At 43.1% G+C, this 19,376-nt stretch overlaps 1 protein-coding gene across 1 annotated transcript; it reads left to right on the top strand.

Moving 5' to 3' along the window:
• The first annotated feature begins 568 nt into the window (after window positions 1-568).
• Window positions 569-10,696, top strand: LHFPL7 (LHFPL tetraspan subfamily member 7). The gene is made up of 3 exons (XM_075341726.1): window positions 569-816; window positions 4,238-4,376; window positions 10,166-10,696. Exons 1-3 carry the CDS (start codon window positions 607-609, stop codon window positions 10,423-10,425), a joined length of 609 nt encoding a protein of 202 aa, XP_075197841.1. The 5' UTR covers window positions 569-606; the 3' UTR covers window positions 10,426-10,696.
• Window positions 10,697-19,376: the final 8,680 nt, after the last annotated feature.

Raw genomic sequence — 19,376 nt, 5'->3', positions numbered from 1 at the left:
ACACCTATTCAAGGTGCACACGCTGCCCCTTTAAGTAGCAGGGAGAACGCGTGCACCCTAGGTTAGTACCAAGAGACCTTGCAGGGCCTGAGATCTAGGGGCCTCAGCAAAAACACACATGGTGGCCATGCAGGAGACCAGGGGAACCATGCAGCATGTGGGTGGCCACGAAGGAGAACCGGGCCCAAAAACACACTTGTGTGGATGGGCCGGAGAGTTGGGAACTGCGCAGCACGTGGGCGGCCACGGGGCAGAAGCGGAAGCAGAGCAACACGTGCACAACTGCAAGGACAAATGGGCGGCTGAGGAGGTGAATGAGACGGTCTCCCTGCCAGGCAGAGAGAGGAGAGTGCAGGGAGACTGGAGTTAGGAAGCCTCTAGGCACCGGCGTTACAGTTTGCAAATTTAAAAAAAGTGAAAAGTGAATAAAAAGTGTGCTATAAAATATCTGATCGAAAATAACCTTCCCAAAAACCTTGTAAGCAAATGTTAGTGAAGTTTCCTGGCTAAAGTAAACATGCGTCATAATCTGATAAACCACAGCTACTATTGTAAGAAAGGTCGGAGTTGTGCAGATTTTAATGAGCAGCATGATCCAGTATCCCGATGGTGTCGTGTATGGGATCTCTTTGGGTGGCGTTGTCCTTCATTTTATCACTTATCTTAGGATTTAGCCTAATGTCTTCTGCGTGGTTTAAAAATAGTAATACGTCTTTTGGTGTGTTTGTCCAGTGTGAAGGGAAAATCAGCAGTCCATGTAATCAAACTTGTATTGCTTTCCGAACATTAGAGGAAATTCCGGATATATCTTGGAAGGTAAGCAGAGAATTGTAATGTTTTACCAATATATTTATATATTTAGTTCTTATAAGGGTCTACCGGGATGGCAAGGGCACATGGCGGATATGTATAATAGTCTCAGTTTCTTCATACAATATATTTCATTATTGTTCAATTTTGAGGTTGCTCATGCCGCTTGAGTAGTGACTATGAATACATATTTTATTTGAGATAATCTCCCTATAAACTAGAACATTCATTTAACGTACTTTGTGTAAAACAGATTAGCACATTTTAATTTGCATACATAAAAGATAAATGGTAAGTGCAACTCTTAACTGGTTCATTACTTTATGCGATTGTTCTGTACGCAGTATGAGGGGTAAATATAACTTTATCCCATAAGTGTTTTCTATCAAGTAACCCTGGAGGGTTCACTGCTTTCATCAAGCTTATTGTATCTATTTCATATGATGGTTTTATGTCTGTTTAGTCATTTTAATTGATTCATTAATAGAGACAATACTGATTTAAAGGGGATGTCCAGGACTTTTACATTGATTGCCTATCTTCCGTCAACTGTCTTAGTTGATTTGAATAGGGGGCAGAGGTGCAGTACCTAGTCATTATACCATTGACGGAGCTGTGCTTTGCAGCTCTGCAACTGAGCACTTCCACCCAACACCAGGATCAGCTAATAAGCGGAGGTTGCACTTCCACCAGTCAGATATTGAGGACCTATCCTAAGGATAGACCATCAAAGTAAAAGCCCCAAACAACCACTTTAAGGCTATGTTCACACAGGGCATTTTGGTCAGGTTTTGCAGCGTTTTTGCCTTGGTTTTATGGAAATCCATGCTAATAAAATGCTGGTTTTTACAGTGCCAGCAAAGTCTATGAGATTTCTGAAATCACATGCACACATACACAAACACATCTGGATTTTTTCCTGACTGTTTTGACAAATACCTGCGTTATGGGTCAGGTTGTTAAAGAATGTCAATTCTTGCAGCGTTATTGCAGTGTTATTGCAGCGTTATTGCAACGATATTGCACCCACAGAGAGCAATGAGGAAGTGCCAATACCACTGTAAAACCTGACCCATAAAGTATTCATCCAGTTTTCATCAGGTTCTGGGGGCAAAACCTGATGAATAGTAGGATGTGACCTCACATGACAGCGCGACACAGAACTCATAATCGCCCGACACTGGATTCAGCTGATCGGGAGTCAGCTGAACTCCTGACCTCACAGCCCACACACGCTGCAATGGATGCAGGATAACAGTAGTCACTGCCCGCTGCCGATCATGTGTGACCGTGTGCAGGCTGTGAGGTCAGGAGTTCAACTGAGTTCAAATCCGCTGCCTCCAGTGTTGGCCGATTATGAGTTCAATGTCCCCCTGCATTCATTGCAGTGTGTGCAGGCTGTTGAGTTCAGCTGAGTTTGGCCGCCACTGAAGTCAGCTGATCTGAAATCAGCTGAACTCCTATCTCAAAGCCAGCAGAACAAGTAGTCAGATCAGCTGACTCCAGTGCCAGCCGATTGCTTGTTCTGTGCCCCGCTGCATCCATCGCAGTGGCCATAAAAAACACACCAAAACCGCATCAAAAATGCCATAAAGAAAACACACCAAAACTGCAGAAGACTACCAGGAGAATTTCTGCCACAAGATCAGGTTTTGGTCAGGTAAAAAAACGCTGCAAAAAAGCCCTGTGTGAACATAGCCTATACAGTCATATGAAAAAGTTTTGACACCCCTATTAATGTTAACCTTTTTTCTTTATAACAATTTGGGTTTTTGCAACAGCTATTTCAGTTTCATATATCTAATAACTGATGGACTGAGTAATATTTCTGGATTGAAATGAGGTTTATTGTACTAACAGAAAATGTGCAATCCGCATTTAAACAAAATTTGACCGAACTGAACATGAAAGTGACATTAATATTTTGTAGATCCTCCTTTTGCAAAAATAACAGCCTCTGGTCGCTTCCTGTATCTTTTAATGAGTTCCTGGATCCTGGATGTAGGTATATTTGACTATTCCTGTTTACAAAACAATTCCAGTTCAGTTAAGTTTGATGGTTGCCGAACATGGACAGCACGCTTCAAATCATCTCACAGATTTTCAATGATATTCTGGTCTGGGGACTGGGATGGCCATTCCAGAACATTGAAATTGTTCCTCTGCATGAATGCCTGAGTAGATTTGGAGCAGTGTTTTGGATCATTGTCTTGCTGAAATATCCATCCCCTGCGTAACTTCAACTTCGTCACTGATTCTTGCACATTATTGTCAAGAATCTGCGGATACTGAGTTGAATCCATGCGACCCTCAACTTTAACAAGATTCCCAGTGCTGGCATTGGCCACACAGCCACAAAGCATGATGGAACCTACACCAAATTTTACTGTGGCAAGTGCTTTTCTTGGAATGCCGTGTTTTTTTGCCTCCATGCATAACGCCTTTTTGTATGACCAAACAACTCAATCTTTGTTTCATCAGTCCACAGGACTTTCTTCCAAAATGTAACTGGCTTGTCTAAATGTGCTTTTGCATACCTCAGGTGACTCTGTTTGTGGCGTGCTTGCAGAAACGGCTTCTTTCGCATCACTCTCCCATACAGCTTCTCCTTGTGCAATGTGCGCTGGATTGTTGACCGATGCACATTGACACCATCTGCAGCAAGATGATGCTGCAGGTCTTTGGAGGTGGTCTGTGGATTGTACTTGACTGTTCTCACCATTCTTCTTCTCTGCCTTTCTGATATTTTTCTTGGCCTGCCACTTCTGGGCTTAACAAGGACTGTACCTGTGTTCTTCCATTTCCTTACTATGTTCCTCACAGTGGAAACTGACAGTTTAAATCTCTGAGACAACTTTTTGTATCCTTCCCCTGAACAACTATGTTGAATAGTCTTTGCTTTCAGATCATTTGAGAGTTGTTTTGAGGAGCCCATGATGCCACTCTTAATAGGAGATTCAAATAGGAGAACAACTTGCAAGTGGCCACCTTAAATACCTTTTCTCATGATTGGATACACCTGCCTATGAAGTTCAAAGCTCAATGAGGTTACAAAACCAATTTAGTGCTTTAGTTAAGTCAGTAAAAAGTAGTTAGGAATGTTCAAATCAAGAAATTGATAAGGGTGCCCATACTTTTGCACCGGTTAAATTTTGTTTAAATGCGGATTGCACATTTTCTGTTAGTACAATAAACCTCATTTCAATCCAGAAATATTACTGAGTCCATCAGTTATTAGATATATGAAACTGAAATAGCTGTTGCAAAAACCCAATTTGTTATAAAGAAAAAACGTTAACATTAATAGGGGTGCCCAAACTTTTTCATATGACTGTATGTAACTAAATTTTTTTTCTGCTTTCTTGGCTTACTGGCTGCCATCTTTGTACACAGAACGTACATTCTGCAGTTTCTTTCATCTCTTTAGATTTCAGCGGTGATACTATTTGCTGGTTGGCTGCTGTTAACATTTGGAGCTTTACTTGTTCTGTCATGGACTGTTATTCCATCTGGTCTATGTCAAAGAAGGATCTGCACTCCGGCCAGACATACACAGATCATCGCAGGTACAAAACTCTAATATATTCATAATGGCTTACTTTCCTAAGATAAAACAATTACAGATGAGTCCTTACTTATTTCCTCACATGTCGAAATTCTGAGATGTATGGTACACAATGTTAAACATGAAAAAAAGCACATAAACTTTACATCTAATAGATGCCTGAACATCCATCGGTTATCCATCACACATAGGCTAGGTTCACATAAGCATATAGAAAAATCAGTCCGATTTTCATCCAGAAAAGTGGGGAAAATGATTTTCTCACTTGCCATCTGTGCGCAATCCATGTGCAATCTGTTTGTTCTTTTCTACAGTAGCAGCTATTAATCAATAATAGGAACATTTACAGTTTCCTGTGTAACAGAATTACAATGTATCCATAAAATTCAGATGACATACTGTGGCATCCGTTTTTTTTTTTTCTCACACCCATAGACTTCAATAGGTGCGTCTCATCTGATTTCAGAATCAAATTGAAGCATGCTGCAACTTTTTTCCCAGACATATTATGTCAATGAAGAAAAGGTCACCTGCACTGCCTCAATTAGTAATATTGGTCTCAGTGCTCTCCATTAAATAATTAATTTATATACACGTGTTCACAAGCCTATGGCTTCTCCTAATGATAAAGCATGTATGTTTGTGTCCTTAATTTTCTGACATATATATATATATATATATATATATATATATATATATATATATATATATATATATACTGTATATATATGTATATCTGACATATACCTCAACGGCAGACATATTTGCCACTCATAATGTAGTATATTAAAAAAAAAGAGTGCATTGATAATACTTAAAGAAAGGGGTTTTCAATCTCAATAATCTCCCTCCCCTTGGCAACGTGATTTAAAAAGCAAATAAACTGTGCTTTACCTGCCATCTCTGAATCCAGGACTGAGTTTTCGCTGCTTCTCCCGGTGTCAGTCATTGTTCCCAGCTGACAGTGTTACAGCCAATAACTGAGCTCAGCTACTTTACCTGAGTAAACATCAGTCGCTCAGACCTGTTAGCTGATTGGCTGCAGCGCTGTTGCTGTGAAATCAGTGCTGCAGACAATAACAAACACATCGAGTAGTGGTGGAGACTCGGCACTGGACCTGAGGATGGTAAGTCAAGCATAGTTTTTCTGTTTTTAAATTAAGTTGAAGCTGGTGCACAGGGGTTTAATTAATGCAGTTCATAAAAAGTTAAGGTTGTACACATCCGATTTACTCTGTGAGTCAATACTTTTTATACTAAGGATTCTTTGAGTGTGGTTCAAACTTTGAAGACATAGCGGGAAATTTATCATGTGAGGAATTTTTTAGGACAGTTTTGCTGGATGTTGCTTTACCCTTCTCAATCACCATGTTTGTCCTCGTTAAAATAAGAATGCTTATGTGTCGCCCAGGGTTATGGAGTACTCGGTCCCAGGCGATGTAGAACTGGGGAATGTCACTTTGGTGGCCGTTGCCCGGTTCCGTGCCCTGGGTCCTTTTTGATAAGGGGAATATTTACAGGGGATTAGAATAATGTTCACATGTGACGCCACTTGCGGTGTTGCGGCTATGTGGATGGAGCCGCCGTTGCACAATGTCTACTACTGGGGCTGGTGTTAATGGCAGCCTGGATGTTAGGCTCTCCGCAAGCAGGGCCGAGCCCCAGAGGGTAGGTGATGTGACGGGTGTCGGAAGAAGGTAGTCCATACAAGGGGTTCAGTGCAACTGGTTCTTTACTCACTTTCTGGTGGTAACTGGTCACCTGAGGCCGGCTGGTTTCACCTTCAGGTCCCCTTAGTCTCAGTACCAGTTTATTAATCTGGTGCCTTCTTCCCCTGCACCTGTCTCTGGTTGGTGGGTCCCCGTGGCGTAGAGCAGCTGGGGGTCCCCGTCTGGTGGTCTTCTACTGCAGTCTGTATGATGATAGTGTGAACCCTGTGGGGATGGAGTCTCTGGTCCTGTCCCCGGTTCTCCCTTTGCTACTGAGTCCCGGACTTCAAGGTCAGTGAGGTCCTTGATGGTACCCTCACTGTGCAGGTGTTATCAGGCCTGCCTGGACTTTCTGCCTGACCTTGGGTCCTGTACCCCGTTGGTGTGTAGTTGCGGGAGTACTCCACCGGCAAATAACCTCATGGGCACCAGGTTACTGTTCACTCCTGGTCAGTGCATCTGCTCACGTCCACAGTCACTGCTCAACTCCTCACTCACCACTGTCTGACTGTCCACAGTCTGCCCCTCCCACCTGGTCAACTAGTGGACTGGCTCCACCTCTAGGCGGCTATCCATTGGTCCAACCCTAGCCTTGTACCATTCTATGGGGGAATGTTGGAGAAAACTGGGATTTTCTTGAGTGTTTGTGTGTTACCGGCACTGGTATTCTGGGTTACTAGGGGGTAGGCCCTGCATCCCGATGGGGATGCAGTACCTTGTAGCTCCCTGATGGCTTTAGGGATGGTACACTTAGGCCTAGCTCCACTTGCGTATTTCTTTCAAAGCGATATGCTAATGATCCTCAGTTCAGGCTCTCCTGTGAGCATGAGCCGAGTGTCATGTGACTGTGTTCTGATCTTGAGATCAGATCACAGCTGTGCAGAAGAGGTAGGGAGCACTTTATCCCTCTTCTCTGCGATCTGTCTCTGCATATATCACACTGCACTCGCATGACATCAGTGCAGTGCGCTGTTTCAAATGCACCTCTGGACATGTATGGGTGCGCAAGAGCCAAAATTCACTGCCAAACGCAGCATGTTAGTATTCTTTTCTCATGCCACTATGGCATGAAAAAAAAATAGCAAATGGACACTGCCTCCTAGTTTTACATTGGTGCTGGTGCAAGCTGATGTTTTATCAGATTGCACTTGCCCGTGAAAAAAAGCAGGTGGACCCGAGGCCTTATACTCACCTACAGTACCACAGTGAAAGTCTTAGCTTCTTTCATTTGCAGAGCCTAGTCTTTATATCTGCTTTCCAGCAGATGTACCAGTTCAATTACCTGTTCACACCAGGGGTCCTATCTGAGCAGGGGTCCGATGGTACAGTCCTAATACCAAATTATGATGAAGTGATGTCCCATTTCTCAGTACATTATGACGATTATCATAAAATAACATTAGAATATAGATAACCATTTTTTAAAAAAAACTAATAGTATTGAGCCAAAGTGTGCACTAATTGCACCATCTGCGAGTCTGATTGGCTACAACAGCTAATGCTGGTAGATAGGTGTAAGAACACACAATACCCTCAATGTGTATTTGGTGAGTTTTGGATGCTATAGATTTTCTGCAGCATTTTCTGCATCAATTAACTAATTAAGGCTGTATGCGCTCGCTGCGTTTATACATGCATTTACGCAGCATTTTAAACTGCAGCGTAAACGCATGCGTTGTGCGTCCCCAGCAAGGTCTATGACAATTAAGCAAATTCCATGCGCATGTTGCGTTTTGAAACGCAGTGTTTTGGATGCCAAATTTTTGACAAAATCGATGCGTTCTAAAAAGCAACATGTCACTTCTTTTGTGCGTTTTGAATGCTTTTCCCTCTCTGTCTGTGCGAGAGCACACATCCAGAACGCATCCATTCTGCATTCAAAATGCATCCAAAGCACTGCTTTTTATTTTTCACGCCAAAACACAACATGCGCACATACCCTAAGGCTTCTTGCGGGGTTTTTTTTTATTCTGTTTTTAGCTTTTTTTTAACATGAATTTTAATTGTGCTTTTTCAGCTGTGGTTTTTATTTCCTTTTGGTATGTCATGTTTTAAATAAAATTACTGAAATACTGAAAAATTACTTTTTATTACTTAGCTTTGATAAAATTTATTCATATAGTCATGTATGGATTACATGTACATTTACTGCAAAAATGCTATAAAAATGCATTAAATTTATTTTTCAACTTTAAACGTCCCTCATTTCTTTCAAGTCCATGGATAATATCCACAAATAAAACACATTTATAGCAAGCGAAATTGTCATGTTACAAATTTCAAAATCGCACCCCAGGTCTGCAGCATAAGATGCACATTAGGCATGAGATTTTTATAAATCGTATTCCCTTTCTTGGAACTGTAAGTTGCTACTTTTTTTCTGCACACAAAGATACAGTATGCAGAGGAAAAAACGCACCAAGTACTCATTATGGGAACATAGCCTGAGGGTACATTCACACTAGCGTATAAGTCGGACAAGTGCTATCCAATGTTTTATCAGATACGGTAGCACTTACCCCAATGTTATACTATGGGGAAATGTCGACCAGTGCTTTTTTCTCATACAGATTTGTCGTTAGAAAAAAGCGCAGCATGCTGTGAGTGGCAGTGTATATCTGACAGCACGCACCCATTCAAGCCTATTGGTGCATGCAAAATATTGAACTGCACTCAACTGTCATCCGCCAACACAAACCATGGAGAAGATGGAGAAATTCAATTCTTTCCACAACTGTGCTCCGATTCTCTCATGCGAAAGAATAGGATCACAGTAAAATGATACTCAGCTCACGCTTGGAGCAGAGCCTGAGCAGAGTGTCATTTGAATACTTGGCCTGATTTGAGAGCATATGAGAGAATGAATATACACAAGTGTGAGTGTACCCTAAGGCTGTATAGCTGCAGCAGACTTAGGGGTACTTTGCACACTACGACAGGTGCGATGTCGGTGGGGTCAAATTGAAAGTGACGCACATCAGGCATCGCAGGCAACATCGTAGAGTGTAAAGCCTAAATGATACGATTAACGAGCGCAAAAGCGTCGTAATCGTATCATCGGTGTAGCGTCGGCGTAATCCATAATTACGCTGACGAGATGGTCCGATGTTGTTCCTCGCTCCAGCAGCAGCACACATCGCTGTGTGTGAAGATGCAGGAGCGAGGAACATCTCCTACCGGCGTCACCGCGGCTTCCGTAGGATATGCGGAAGGGAGTAGGTGGGCGGGATGTTTACATCCCGCTCATCTCCGCCCCTCCGCTCCTATTGGCGGCCTGCCATGTGACGTCGAGTGACGCCGTACGACCCGCCCCCTTAATAAGGAGGTGGGTCGCCGGCCAGAGCGATGTCGGACGGCAGGTGAGTGCATGTGAAGCTGCCGTAGAGATAACATTCGCTACGGCAGCTATCACAAGGATATCGCAGCTGCGACGGGGGCGGGGACTATTGTGTGCGACATCGCAGCATCGGCTTGCGATGTCGCAACGTGCAAAGCCCGCCTTAGAGTGCACGTGAGAGAATGAACACACGCAAGTGTGAGTGTACACTAAGGCTGCATAGCTGCAGACTGATCAGAGTGTACAGGAGATAATGAATATACGCAGGTGTGAGTGTACATTGGGCTGCATAGTTGCAGACTGGTCAGAGTATACAGGAGAGAATGAATATACGCAGATGTGAGTGTACGTTTAGCTACATAGCTGCAGACTGGTCAGAGTGCACAGTAGAGAATGAATACACGCAACTGTGAGTGTACATTGACTCCTGTTCACCATCAGAAGTAGCTACAATGAGCATAGGCGTATCAGAGCTGGACAATAGAAGAAGAGCGTGTGTGATGAGTTACATTTTCGTTTATATCATTTCAAGAGCCATGTGCACCTTCAGAGGTCTTGTAGAGTTCTTGTGTTCTTGATGGTATGGAAGATCAGTGTATAATAGATGTAATGTTGCTTTAATAGTAAATAGGCTAACCATCTATGATACCAATAACAGTTACCTGAAGACAGTTTTCACACATTTCCCCTCCCTCCCACATGCCTATATAATCTAATAATTTTTTTTCTGTTCTTCATTTGCAGTGGCCGTTACAATTCTTGGTCTGCTCCTGTTTCCCATCAGTCTTCGTTCCAGATTTGCCAATCAGATCTGCAACTCATCCTTGTCCTACAGAAGCGGCAGCTGCTGCCTTGGCTGGGGTTATATGATGGCCATTATTACAGTAATGCTGTCTTGCTTTCTTCCCATCATTGGCCGTTACAATATAAATGAAATGAAGACAAAAGTATTGAAGTCCCAAATAAACCAGCGTGTGCTTGTTTGTGAAGAACACATGTACTAAGTTATCGGTACCAAAAATGTATACGATGGAGAATTCCATACTGATTGGCTGTATCTTGGCCTCAATTATTAAAAATGTTTGTTGCCCATAGCAACCAATCCTGAAAGCTAAGGTGGTATTGGTTGTCATGAAAATGGTAGGACTGAAATCTGCCCCACTGTCTCCATTCTTGTGTGTCTGCAGGAGGCAGAAACTGAAATGATATGTAATACATTATACAATGTGTCCACCCATATCCTGTCCACCATTAACTTGAGAACGGCGGCAGCTGTAGGCATAGAAGTGTTGTCTAGGTATAGTAAAGTAGCCATGCGCTACGCAATGAAACCACCCATTGCACCACCTAGTGGAAAACAACGGACTTAGCATTTTTACCTCAAAAACGGAACGAGATAGAGAAAAAAGTGAATTACAAAGTTGTAGGGCATCATCAATTCAATACGAATTGACACCTTACATACAGAAATGCTATGATTAGAATGTGTAAAACTCACAAGGCTGCTGACGTGAAGCGATACCTCATGGAGACCTTCCTACAAATCATTGGGTATGGTGGCTGCATGAAGTGGCCTCCACGCTCACCTGACCTGACCCCATTGGACTTCTTTCTGTGAGGTCACATCAAACAGCAGGTGTATGCGACCCCTCCACCAACACTGCAGGATCTATGACGATGTAGCACAGATGCTTGTGAAAACGTGTCACCTACCATATTGCACAACGTGCAGCAAGATACAGTATGCTGTCCAGAGTCCAGATGTGCATTGCAGCTGATGGTGGCCACTTTGAGCATCAAAGTTATATGAGCGCCATATGCGTGACCAGCATTCAATGTTTTGGGGGGGGGTCATGGGTTTCATATCATAGCATTTCTGTATGCAAGGTGTCGATTCGTATTGAATTGATGATGCCCTACAATTTTTTAATTCACTTTTTTTCTCTATCTCATTCTGTTTTTGAGATAAAAATGCTAACTCTGTTGTTTTCCACCAGGTGGCGCAATAGGTGGCTACTTTACTATACTTAGACAACACTTCTATGCCTATAGTTGCCGCCATTCTCAAGTTAATGGCGATGGACAGGATATTGGTGGGCACACTGTATTTAGCACTGTAATTCTTCATTTGCCTACACCATTCTCTATATGATTTGTTTGTTAGCTGACATCAGAAGGTGCTAGCCGAAACGTGTATCATTTAGACCACTACCTGCCTTTGCCAAAACTTATACTCTTTGTATGCAATTTCAGTAATATTTGTGAATAAAGAAAGAAAAATCTTTATTAAACTTTCACTCACTCGCTGGATTCCTTCTGATTTACTCCTTAATTTGTAAAGCGGAGAATCAAAATTTAAAATTTTGACCTGTTTGACTATGACAAATTTTGGTAGTGTCCAACTTGGAAGCATAAAACGTAGTCTCCAAAGCTTTTTCATATTGCAGTATATAAAAAGTATGTGTTAAAGAGGACTCGTTAAAGTGCTAGTTACAGCGCGATACGGCTGTTGTCCGTCTGCCGCAGCCGCATTCTCCTCTCCCCCACTGATGTTATCTGTACCTACAGAATAAACATTGCAATTTCCCAGAGTGAGCGGCCGCTATTCTTTCTGCTATTCGGATCTATTTAAAAAGTATGTGCGTAAACCTCATATAGACATCAGTAATATTTCTCATGTGAAAAAAGGACCAATTTTCAGCTTTCCATCAGTATTTGGTCAGCGTGTCTGTTTTTACCATCATCAATACTCGTACACCAAAAAAACTAACTGCAAAGCATCTCATTGTAATGCTAAAAAATACAGAACATGGATTGCACGCTGCTGCCATCTGTGTGCTGTGATTTTCATGGACCCTTTTACTTGCATTTGCCCTTTTTAAACATGATGCATGTCTGCCAAAAAATCAAGGACATCTGGGTAGCCCCCTAAACTACTGTATAATGCGGATGTGTTGTGATTGTGAAAATCAAATTATACTTACTGGAAATAAAGGAGGTCTATGCATCTACGTAAGTTTTTACTTATATTGTTGATGTATTTTCTATGCTAGAACATGTCATTTTTATATTGTATTGGGGTGACAGTCTCATGGATGACGCTTAGATGGAAAGTAAGATAGTAAGACACACACGATTTCTGTATACTGAAAGCCATTGTGCAAGCGTATCACAAAAGTCTGCAGTCACTGTATGTGACTGCAAACTTGCAAATTATCCCTTGATGCGCAGCACGCAACGCAAGGACTTTCCAGTGTCGTCTGCCAAACAGAGCGGTCATGTGACCCCAAGTATACAATATGCATACTCCTAGCCACACTCCAACTAGACTCACTCTCACACACACACATACACATTCAGACTAGACTGCGTGTCCTTGCTCAGTTTAATAAAAAAAATAACAATATAGGATTTTTTTAATGCTTTACTTCTTTTGCACAAGAAATGACTTAAGAAAAAACACTTGTCACCATATTCTGATACCAAAAGATGGATCTGTATGAGTTTTTTGGGGGTTTTTTTGGGAGGGGGGACAAGTTGAACTTTTCCTGACAAACAAAAGATAGGGATATTTGCCATCCTATTAACTGATAGCGCAGGTGGAAATTTTAATTGACACTTGATCACTATATAAGGTTCCCCAAATTCCCCCCATTTTGGGAGTTTTCCTGTACTATTGAGCTGAATAGGACAGGTTCGTAGGTGCAGACTAACGCATTTCCTTTCTTTTGCAGCTTTTTATTGGACTCTAATTCACAAAAATTACATAGAATCAAGTATTTTTTATCATCTTAATCATTATTGCATTCAATTTTGCAGCCTACTTGCTGGTCCACGCTACTCTAACTGCTCCTGTCTTCAGGGCCTGTCACATACGGTACATGTGGTTTTCCCCTGCTTTAGCAGCCATCTTGCATGTGGTAAGTGGAGTTCTCTATTTGCCTGGTTGTAGTTTTCGAGTTCTCTTGAAACAGCAATGTCCTTTCTAGCTTAGAAATAAATATATTTCTACTTCTCACCTCATTCACCCATCCCCAAAAAAGAGGAAAAAACTTCCGAAAAATATCTGTTAGCCAGTTTTAATAGAAAGATATTTCTAGGCTTACATTTCAATAACTCAGTAGATTCCTAATAGTATTATACATCTTCAAGTAAGCATTATGCTTCTTGTTTTCAGTTGTGTATTGTGTGCTCTCTGCCACCCTCAGTACTTTCCCTTACTCAAGTATTAAACGGTGTAAAGATTTTGAGAAGTGTGCAGTAGGTCCCACCACCATCTAATCTGCTGTAAGGGACGTAAAGGAAGTGATGAGTTAGAATTAGTGATGCGTGAACCCGAACTATAATGTTTGGGGTCTGTACCAGACACCCAGTGTCCATGAACAGACCCAGACCTTGGACTTCTCAATGAAGTCCATGTTACTGTTCAGGTTTAGCCACATGGATAAAATTAAAAATGAAAAAGAAAAAGGAATCAAAATGGCGATTAAAGCAGGACAATTATCCTTAGTGAGTTGCCGTGACACAAAAAAAGCCATGAGATCCATTGTATTTTGATACATAGCCAAGATAACACACACAGCTGGGTGCTTCATCCTCCAGCTGTCTGCTTTATCTGTGCTGGGTAATAAAATACTGGGTACCGCATGCCATTTTATCCAATTATACATTTATTTTTACCCTCTACTTTGGGGACACAGACAGCTAGTGTAAGGGCAACCAATCTGTGGTTGAAATCTGACTGCAACCAATCACAGACACTGTCACAGAGTGACTTGTGATGGGCAATCCCGAACTGTAAAGTTGTTGGTCCTTTCTGGACACGTAGTGTCCTTGCACAACCCCCAAAGACGGACGTCTCAAGGAAGTCTGTCATACTGTTAGGGTTCGGTCACTTGAATAAAAATGTAAAAGAAAGGAAAAAGGAAGCAAAATGGGATTAAAGCAGGACAATTATACTGGGATATTGCTTCAGAGTCTGCTCATTAAAGCTAATGAATATTCACTATTTCCACCCTCTTAGAGCATCTGTAATTGGTTGCCTTCACACTAGCTGTCTGGGTCCGCTGAGGGGAGTGTAAAAATAAATAAGTGGAAAACATGGTGTGGGGTCCCGTTTTGATACCCAGCGCAGATAATGCAGACCCCAACTGTGTGTATTATCTTTGCTGTGTATCAAAATATGAGGGACACTAGTTAAATAAATGATAGTAATAATAAGAACAAAAAAAACAAAGTGTGCCCCCCCCCCAATTTTGATAACCAGCCAAGATATATATACCATGGTTATTGGGCCATCCCCAGCCTAAAAATAGCAGCCCACAGCTGCTCCAGAATTCTCGCATCCATTAAATACACTAGTCCTGGCCTTTACCCGACTCATTCCGATTGCTCTGGTGTGGTGGCAATCAGGGTAATTTGAGGGATTAATGACAGCTGTGTGGAAACTCGGTATGTATAACTGTCCTGCTTTAATCCCTGTTTGCTTCCTTTTATAGCCCCCTAGCACTTACTACCACCATTTTACAGCACCCCAGTTTGGTTCCCCATAGACTTATATGGAGTTTGGTATCCGGCCTCAAGTTCGAGTTCAAGTCCCGAATCCCGAACTGGATTTTTCAAAGTACGACCGCCCTCACCGAACCCGAACATCTGCCTGTTTGCCAACCTCTATTCATAATCTTTAATGAACGGTCCTGGAAGCAGTGTGACAGCCGCGTGGAAACTTGGTAAGTATAATTGTCCTGCTGTTTAATTGCCGAATCCAAACATCTGCGGGTTCGCTCATTTCTAGTTAAAATGTAAATCTGTTTTCTCTTAGTCTTGACTGCAGCGCGAGAGTCCCTTGCTATAATATTCTTGGTCAGTCTGCTAATAAAAATTAAAATACACAAAGGGGATGGAGTTGGGGGCAGTTTATATACTTGTTCAGGTTCAGGAGTCCTTTAATATTTCCACTTGTCCTATGAGCTCATAGGGTGGAAAAGATAGGTATCCATGTGTTATGCTGGTGATGAGACTAAGGAAGAACAAATTTATATTTGATTCTTAAATCATCACTACAAAGCTTCATTCAGATGTTCGGGAATAACAATTGAGTACCGTATTTTTCGGACCATAAGACGCACTTTTTTCCCTCCAAATTTGGGAGGAAAGTGTGGGGTGCGTCTTATGGTCTGAAGCTGCGGGGTAGGGAGCTGTGGGGAGTCAGCGCTATGCAGTGGGATCACAGGAGGCAGGGAGGGTCGCTGCTGCAGGATGCCGGCTGCTGGAGAAACCACGTGTGCCCGCTGCTTAAAGTCAGTGAATATTCATTAGCTGCTCCCCGCCCACCTCTCTCTGCAGTCAGCGGGTGTGAGGAGCAGCTAATGAATACTTGTTTAATGTAAACAGTGGTCACACGTGGGAGCTCCAGACGCCGGCTTCCTGCAGAGGCTGGGGAGACTGTGTGTCCGCTGTGTAGGAGGCAGTAGCAGGGGGACGCTGCAGTCATGTATGGCCCGGGGGGAAGTGCAGATCACTGCAGTGTCCGGGCCAGAGCATGGCATACCTTCACAGCACAGCCACAGTCTCTGTGCTGAGGGCTCAAATTACTTTCACTTTGCTCCTGCTGCCTCTACACTAGAAACAGTCTCCCTTAGCTGACAAGGACCTACAGTGATGTAATGCAGAGGGGTGGCCAGAGCAGCACAGAACAACACAGTGCCCGCCTCTTCATTACATCACTGCAGGTCCTTCAGATATGTGAGACTTTGTTTGTAATGCCAGGACCAAACTGAAGCATGCTGAGCAGCACAACAGTAAAAGTAAGGCAATAAATAATATATAAAGGCATTACTGTACACCTGGATGGGGTTGGATCATATACATATACACATATACATACATATCTTTACACACACATACACACACGCACACACACACACTCTATAACTATACACACACACATTATATACACACAGACACACACACACACACACACTATAACTATACACACACACACACAATCCAGATTGGAGGATCACACACAACGATGGGGAACATACATATTCCACGATGGGGGGCCATATATACAAGGTACCCAGAAAGGAGGATATGAGGACAGAATTTTGGGATATTATTACCTCAGTAACACTGTCAGCAGTAAAATAACAGTGTGTCATGACCACATTCTTTTACTTTAATTTTATTTTTTTCTATTTTTTCCTCCTCTAAAACAAGGGTGCGTCTTATAGTCCGGTGCGTCTTATAGTCCGAAAAATACGCTAATATTCGTGTTTTCACAGATAGAACACGTACCCATTATAGTTATTGGGATCTGTTTACATGTCTGTGGGGGGGAGGGTGTTAGGTCAGAGTGGTCCACAAAAAAATATCACAGCAATATGTCTGTTTTGGATCAGAGTTAGATATGAAAATTACCACACAAGTCTATAGGTCCTTGAAAATCACAGCACACGGATGATTAGTAAAAATGGCAAGAGTCACAAAGATGTTGTGCTATTTCAAGGTGTTCCTTGGCTCCAAGGTGTAATGAGTGCTCCAGGATCATTTTGTGGGATAGCTGATGTGCATACACACGAGCAAATGATGTCATTTAAATACCATGGTCAGTGATTGACAGCAGCAGTTAAGTCGTGAAACTGCAGCCATCAGAGCCTGGTCCAATTGCTATAGTTACAGGCAGGTACTGGCAACCTATGTAACACAGCCAGAAACAACTATGGATGAAGCACTGTATGTTCAGCTCCTGTGTCTGCTTCATACTTTACTTAATGTACATTATAGGTCGTTAACTAGTTAAAGAGGTTTTCCCCACAAACAAAGGTAATTTAAATTAATAGATCTTGGAATAATAATAATTTCCACAATTGGATGTATTTTATTTTTTTTTTCCAGTGCTGAGATAATCTTATATATGTGTGTCGCGGGCGGAGGGGACGCGCTTGCCACGCTCGGGTCCGGGGCTTCTGCTGCTGCTGCTCGGTGGCTCGAGCGGTGGACCGGACCCGGGGACTCGAGCAGCGCTCCTCACCCGTGAGTGAAAGTGGGGTGGTTTGGTTAGGGAGATTGTTCGTGACGCCACCCACGGGTCGTCGTGATAATGGCACCACCGCTGCTGGTAACGGGGATCTCGGGAGAGAAGGTAGGGTGCAGCTGAGATGTTGTCCCCTCCGTGGGCAGGGGTTGGTGATCCCGGGGTCCGATGGTGTAACGGGGAGGCCGGATGGCTGGGGTGCAGGAACTGCGCGGCGCGGTGCTGGACGGCACTGGTGTACTCACTCAGACAATCACTGACAGAGTCTCTGGTAAACCAAAACGGGTCCCGCAGCCAGCTGCAGTGTTGTTGTTGTGCTCTCCCCGGACGGCTGATGGTGGCTGTCTTTCCCTGCACCTTTGAAAATGTTCTTGACTCCTGTGGTTGCCCACCGGTAGTCCGCTCCCCGGCGTATAGGTGCCATAGGAGCCCGTTTTGCCCGCGGGCGCTGGCCCTTGGATCTCTAGCCTGTGGCGATGGCTGTATATCCTCTCTGGGTGGACGGTTACCTTCAATCGGGACTTGGTAGTTGGGAAACCCCTGGGGTTCCTGTCACATTCGGATTTGACTATTGACGGCGGCTCCAAGCCTGGTCGGGGTCCGATGGCCGTGCCTGTGTGCTTAGCTTCACTCCGTTCCCCGGTCCGGTACCGGCGGGCCGACGCCCGACCCCGGTCCTTACGGCTCTGCGGAGTTCCACTAACTCCTGCAGACGGCCACCACCGTCTGCCAACCTTGCTGTTAGTGTCTGGGTTCCAACCCAGACACCCAAGTGTTCACTCCTCTCACTTTCACCTCCAAGACTGAACTAGACTGACTCTTTTTCCCGTCTCCAGGCCTGTGAACTCCTCGGTGGGTGGGGCCAACCACCTGGCTCCGCCCCACCTGGTGTGGACATCAGACTCTGGAGGGAGGCAACAAGGGTTTTGTGTTTGGCTGCTGTAACTGCCTAGGGTGGAGGTGTGTATGTTGGTATGTTTGTGACTACCTGGCTAGTCCAGGGCGTCACATGTGCCCTTGCTATGTACTGTGTAATGGCCGTGTCTGACTGTAACATAGTTGATGAATAAAGGTGGGAGGGGTGCACAGCCTCATATAACCAACAATGAGTGTTGCTTCATGTGTGAAAAAGCAGAATCAATAAGGAGGAGAAGAGTCACACATAATAGAAGCGCACATCCAATGAGAAAAAAATAAATATAGAAAAAAATTTTTTTTTCATTTTTTCTCATTGGATGTGCGCTTCTATTATGTGTGACTCTTCTTCTTCTCCTCCTTATTGACTGTAACAAAGTAACATAGTTTCTAAGGCTGAAGGAAAACCTTATGTCCATCTAGTTCAGCCTATTTTTAGTGCAGCTGTTCTGCAGTGTTAAACAAGGGGAAGACAAAAACCCACAGAGTAGAAGCCAATTTCCTCCATAGGGAAAAAAATTATTTCCCGACTCCTAAGCTGGGTCAACTATGTACCTGTAATATTATGTTATTCATAACCTTCTATACTGTTGGTATCATGAAAAGCATCCATTCTTTTCCTCAGGAAGAGCGTTCCAGAGCCTCACTGCTCTTACCGTGAAGAACCCTCTTCTATGCTGGTGCAGAAATTTCCTTTCCTCCAATCGAAGAGAATGCTGCCTAGTTCCTGTCACAGTCCTTGGTACAAACAGATCATGGGAGAGATCTCTGTATTACCCTCTTATATACTTATACATATTTATTAGGTCTCCCCTAAGTCTTCTCTTTTTTAGCGTAAATAGACCTAATTTTGATAACCTTTCTGGGTATTGTAATGCACCCACTCCATTTATTATTTTACAGGGACATGGTCTGATCATACCAGATCTCCTGGGCTGGGAAGGAAGAAATAAAGTATACAACATTCTTTGGAGGTAAAACATTTTTTTAAAAACAGATAGA

Source organism: Anomaloglossus baeobatrachus, chromosome 1 (assembly GCF_048569485.1).
Source record: "Anomaloglossus baeobatrachus isolate aAnoBae1 chromosome 1, aAnoBae1.hap1, whole genome shotgun sequence".
In the NCBI taxonomy this organism is placed as follows: domain Eukaryota; kingdom Metazoa; phylum Chordata; class Amphibia; order Anura; family Aromobatidae; genus Anomaloglossus; species Anomaloglossus baeobatrachus.
Note: the sequence above shows the minus strand (reverse complement) of the source record. Positions and strands in the feature narration are given on the sequence as shown.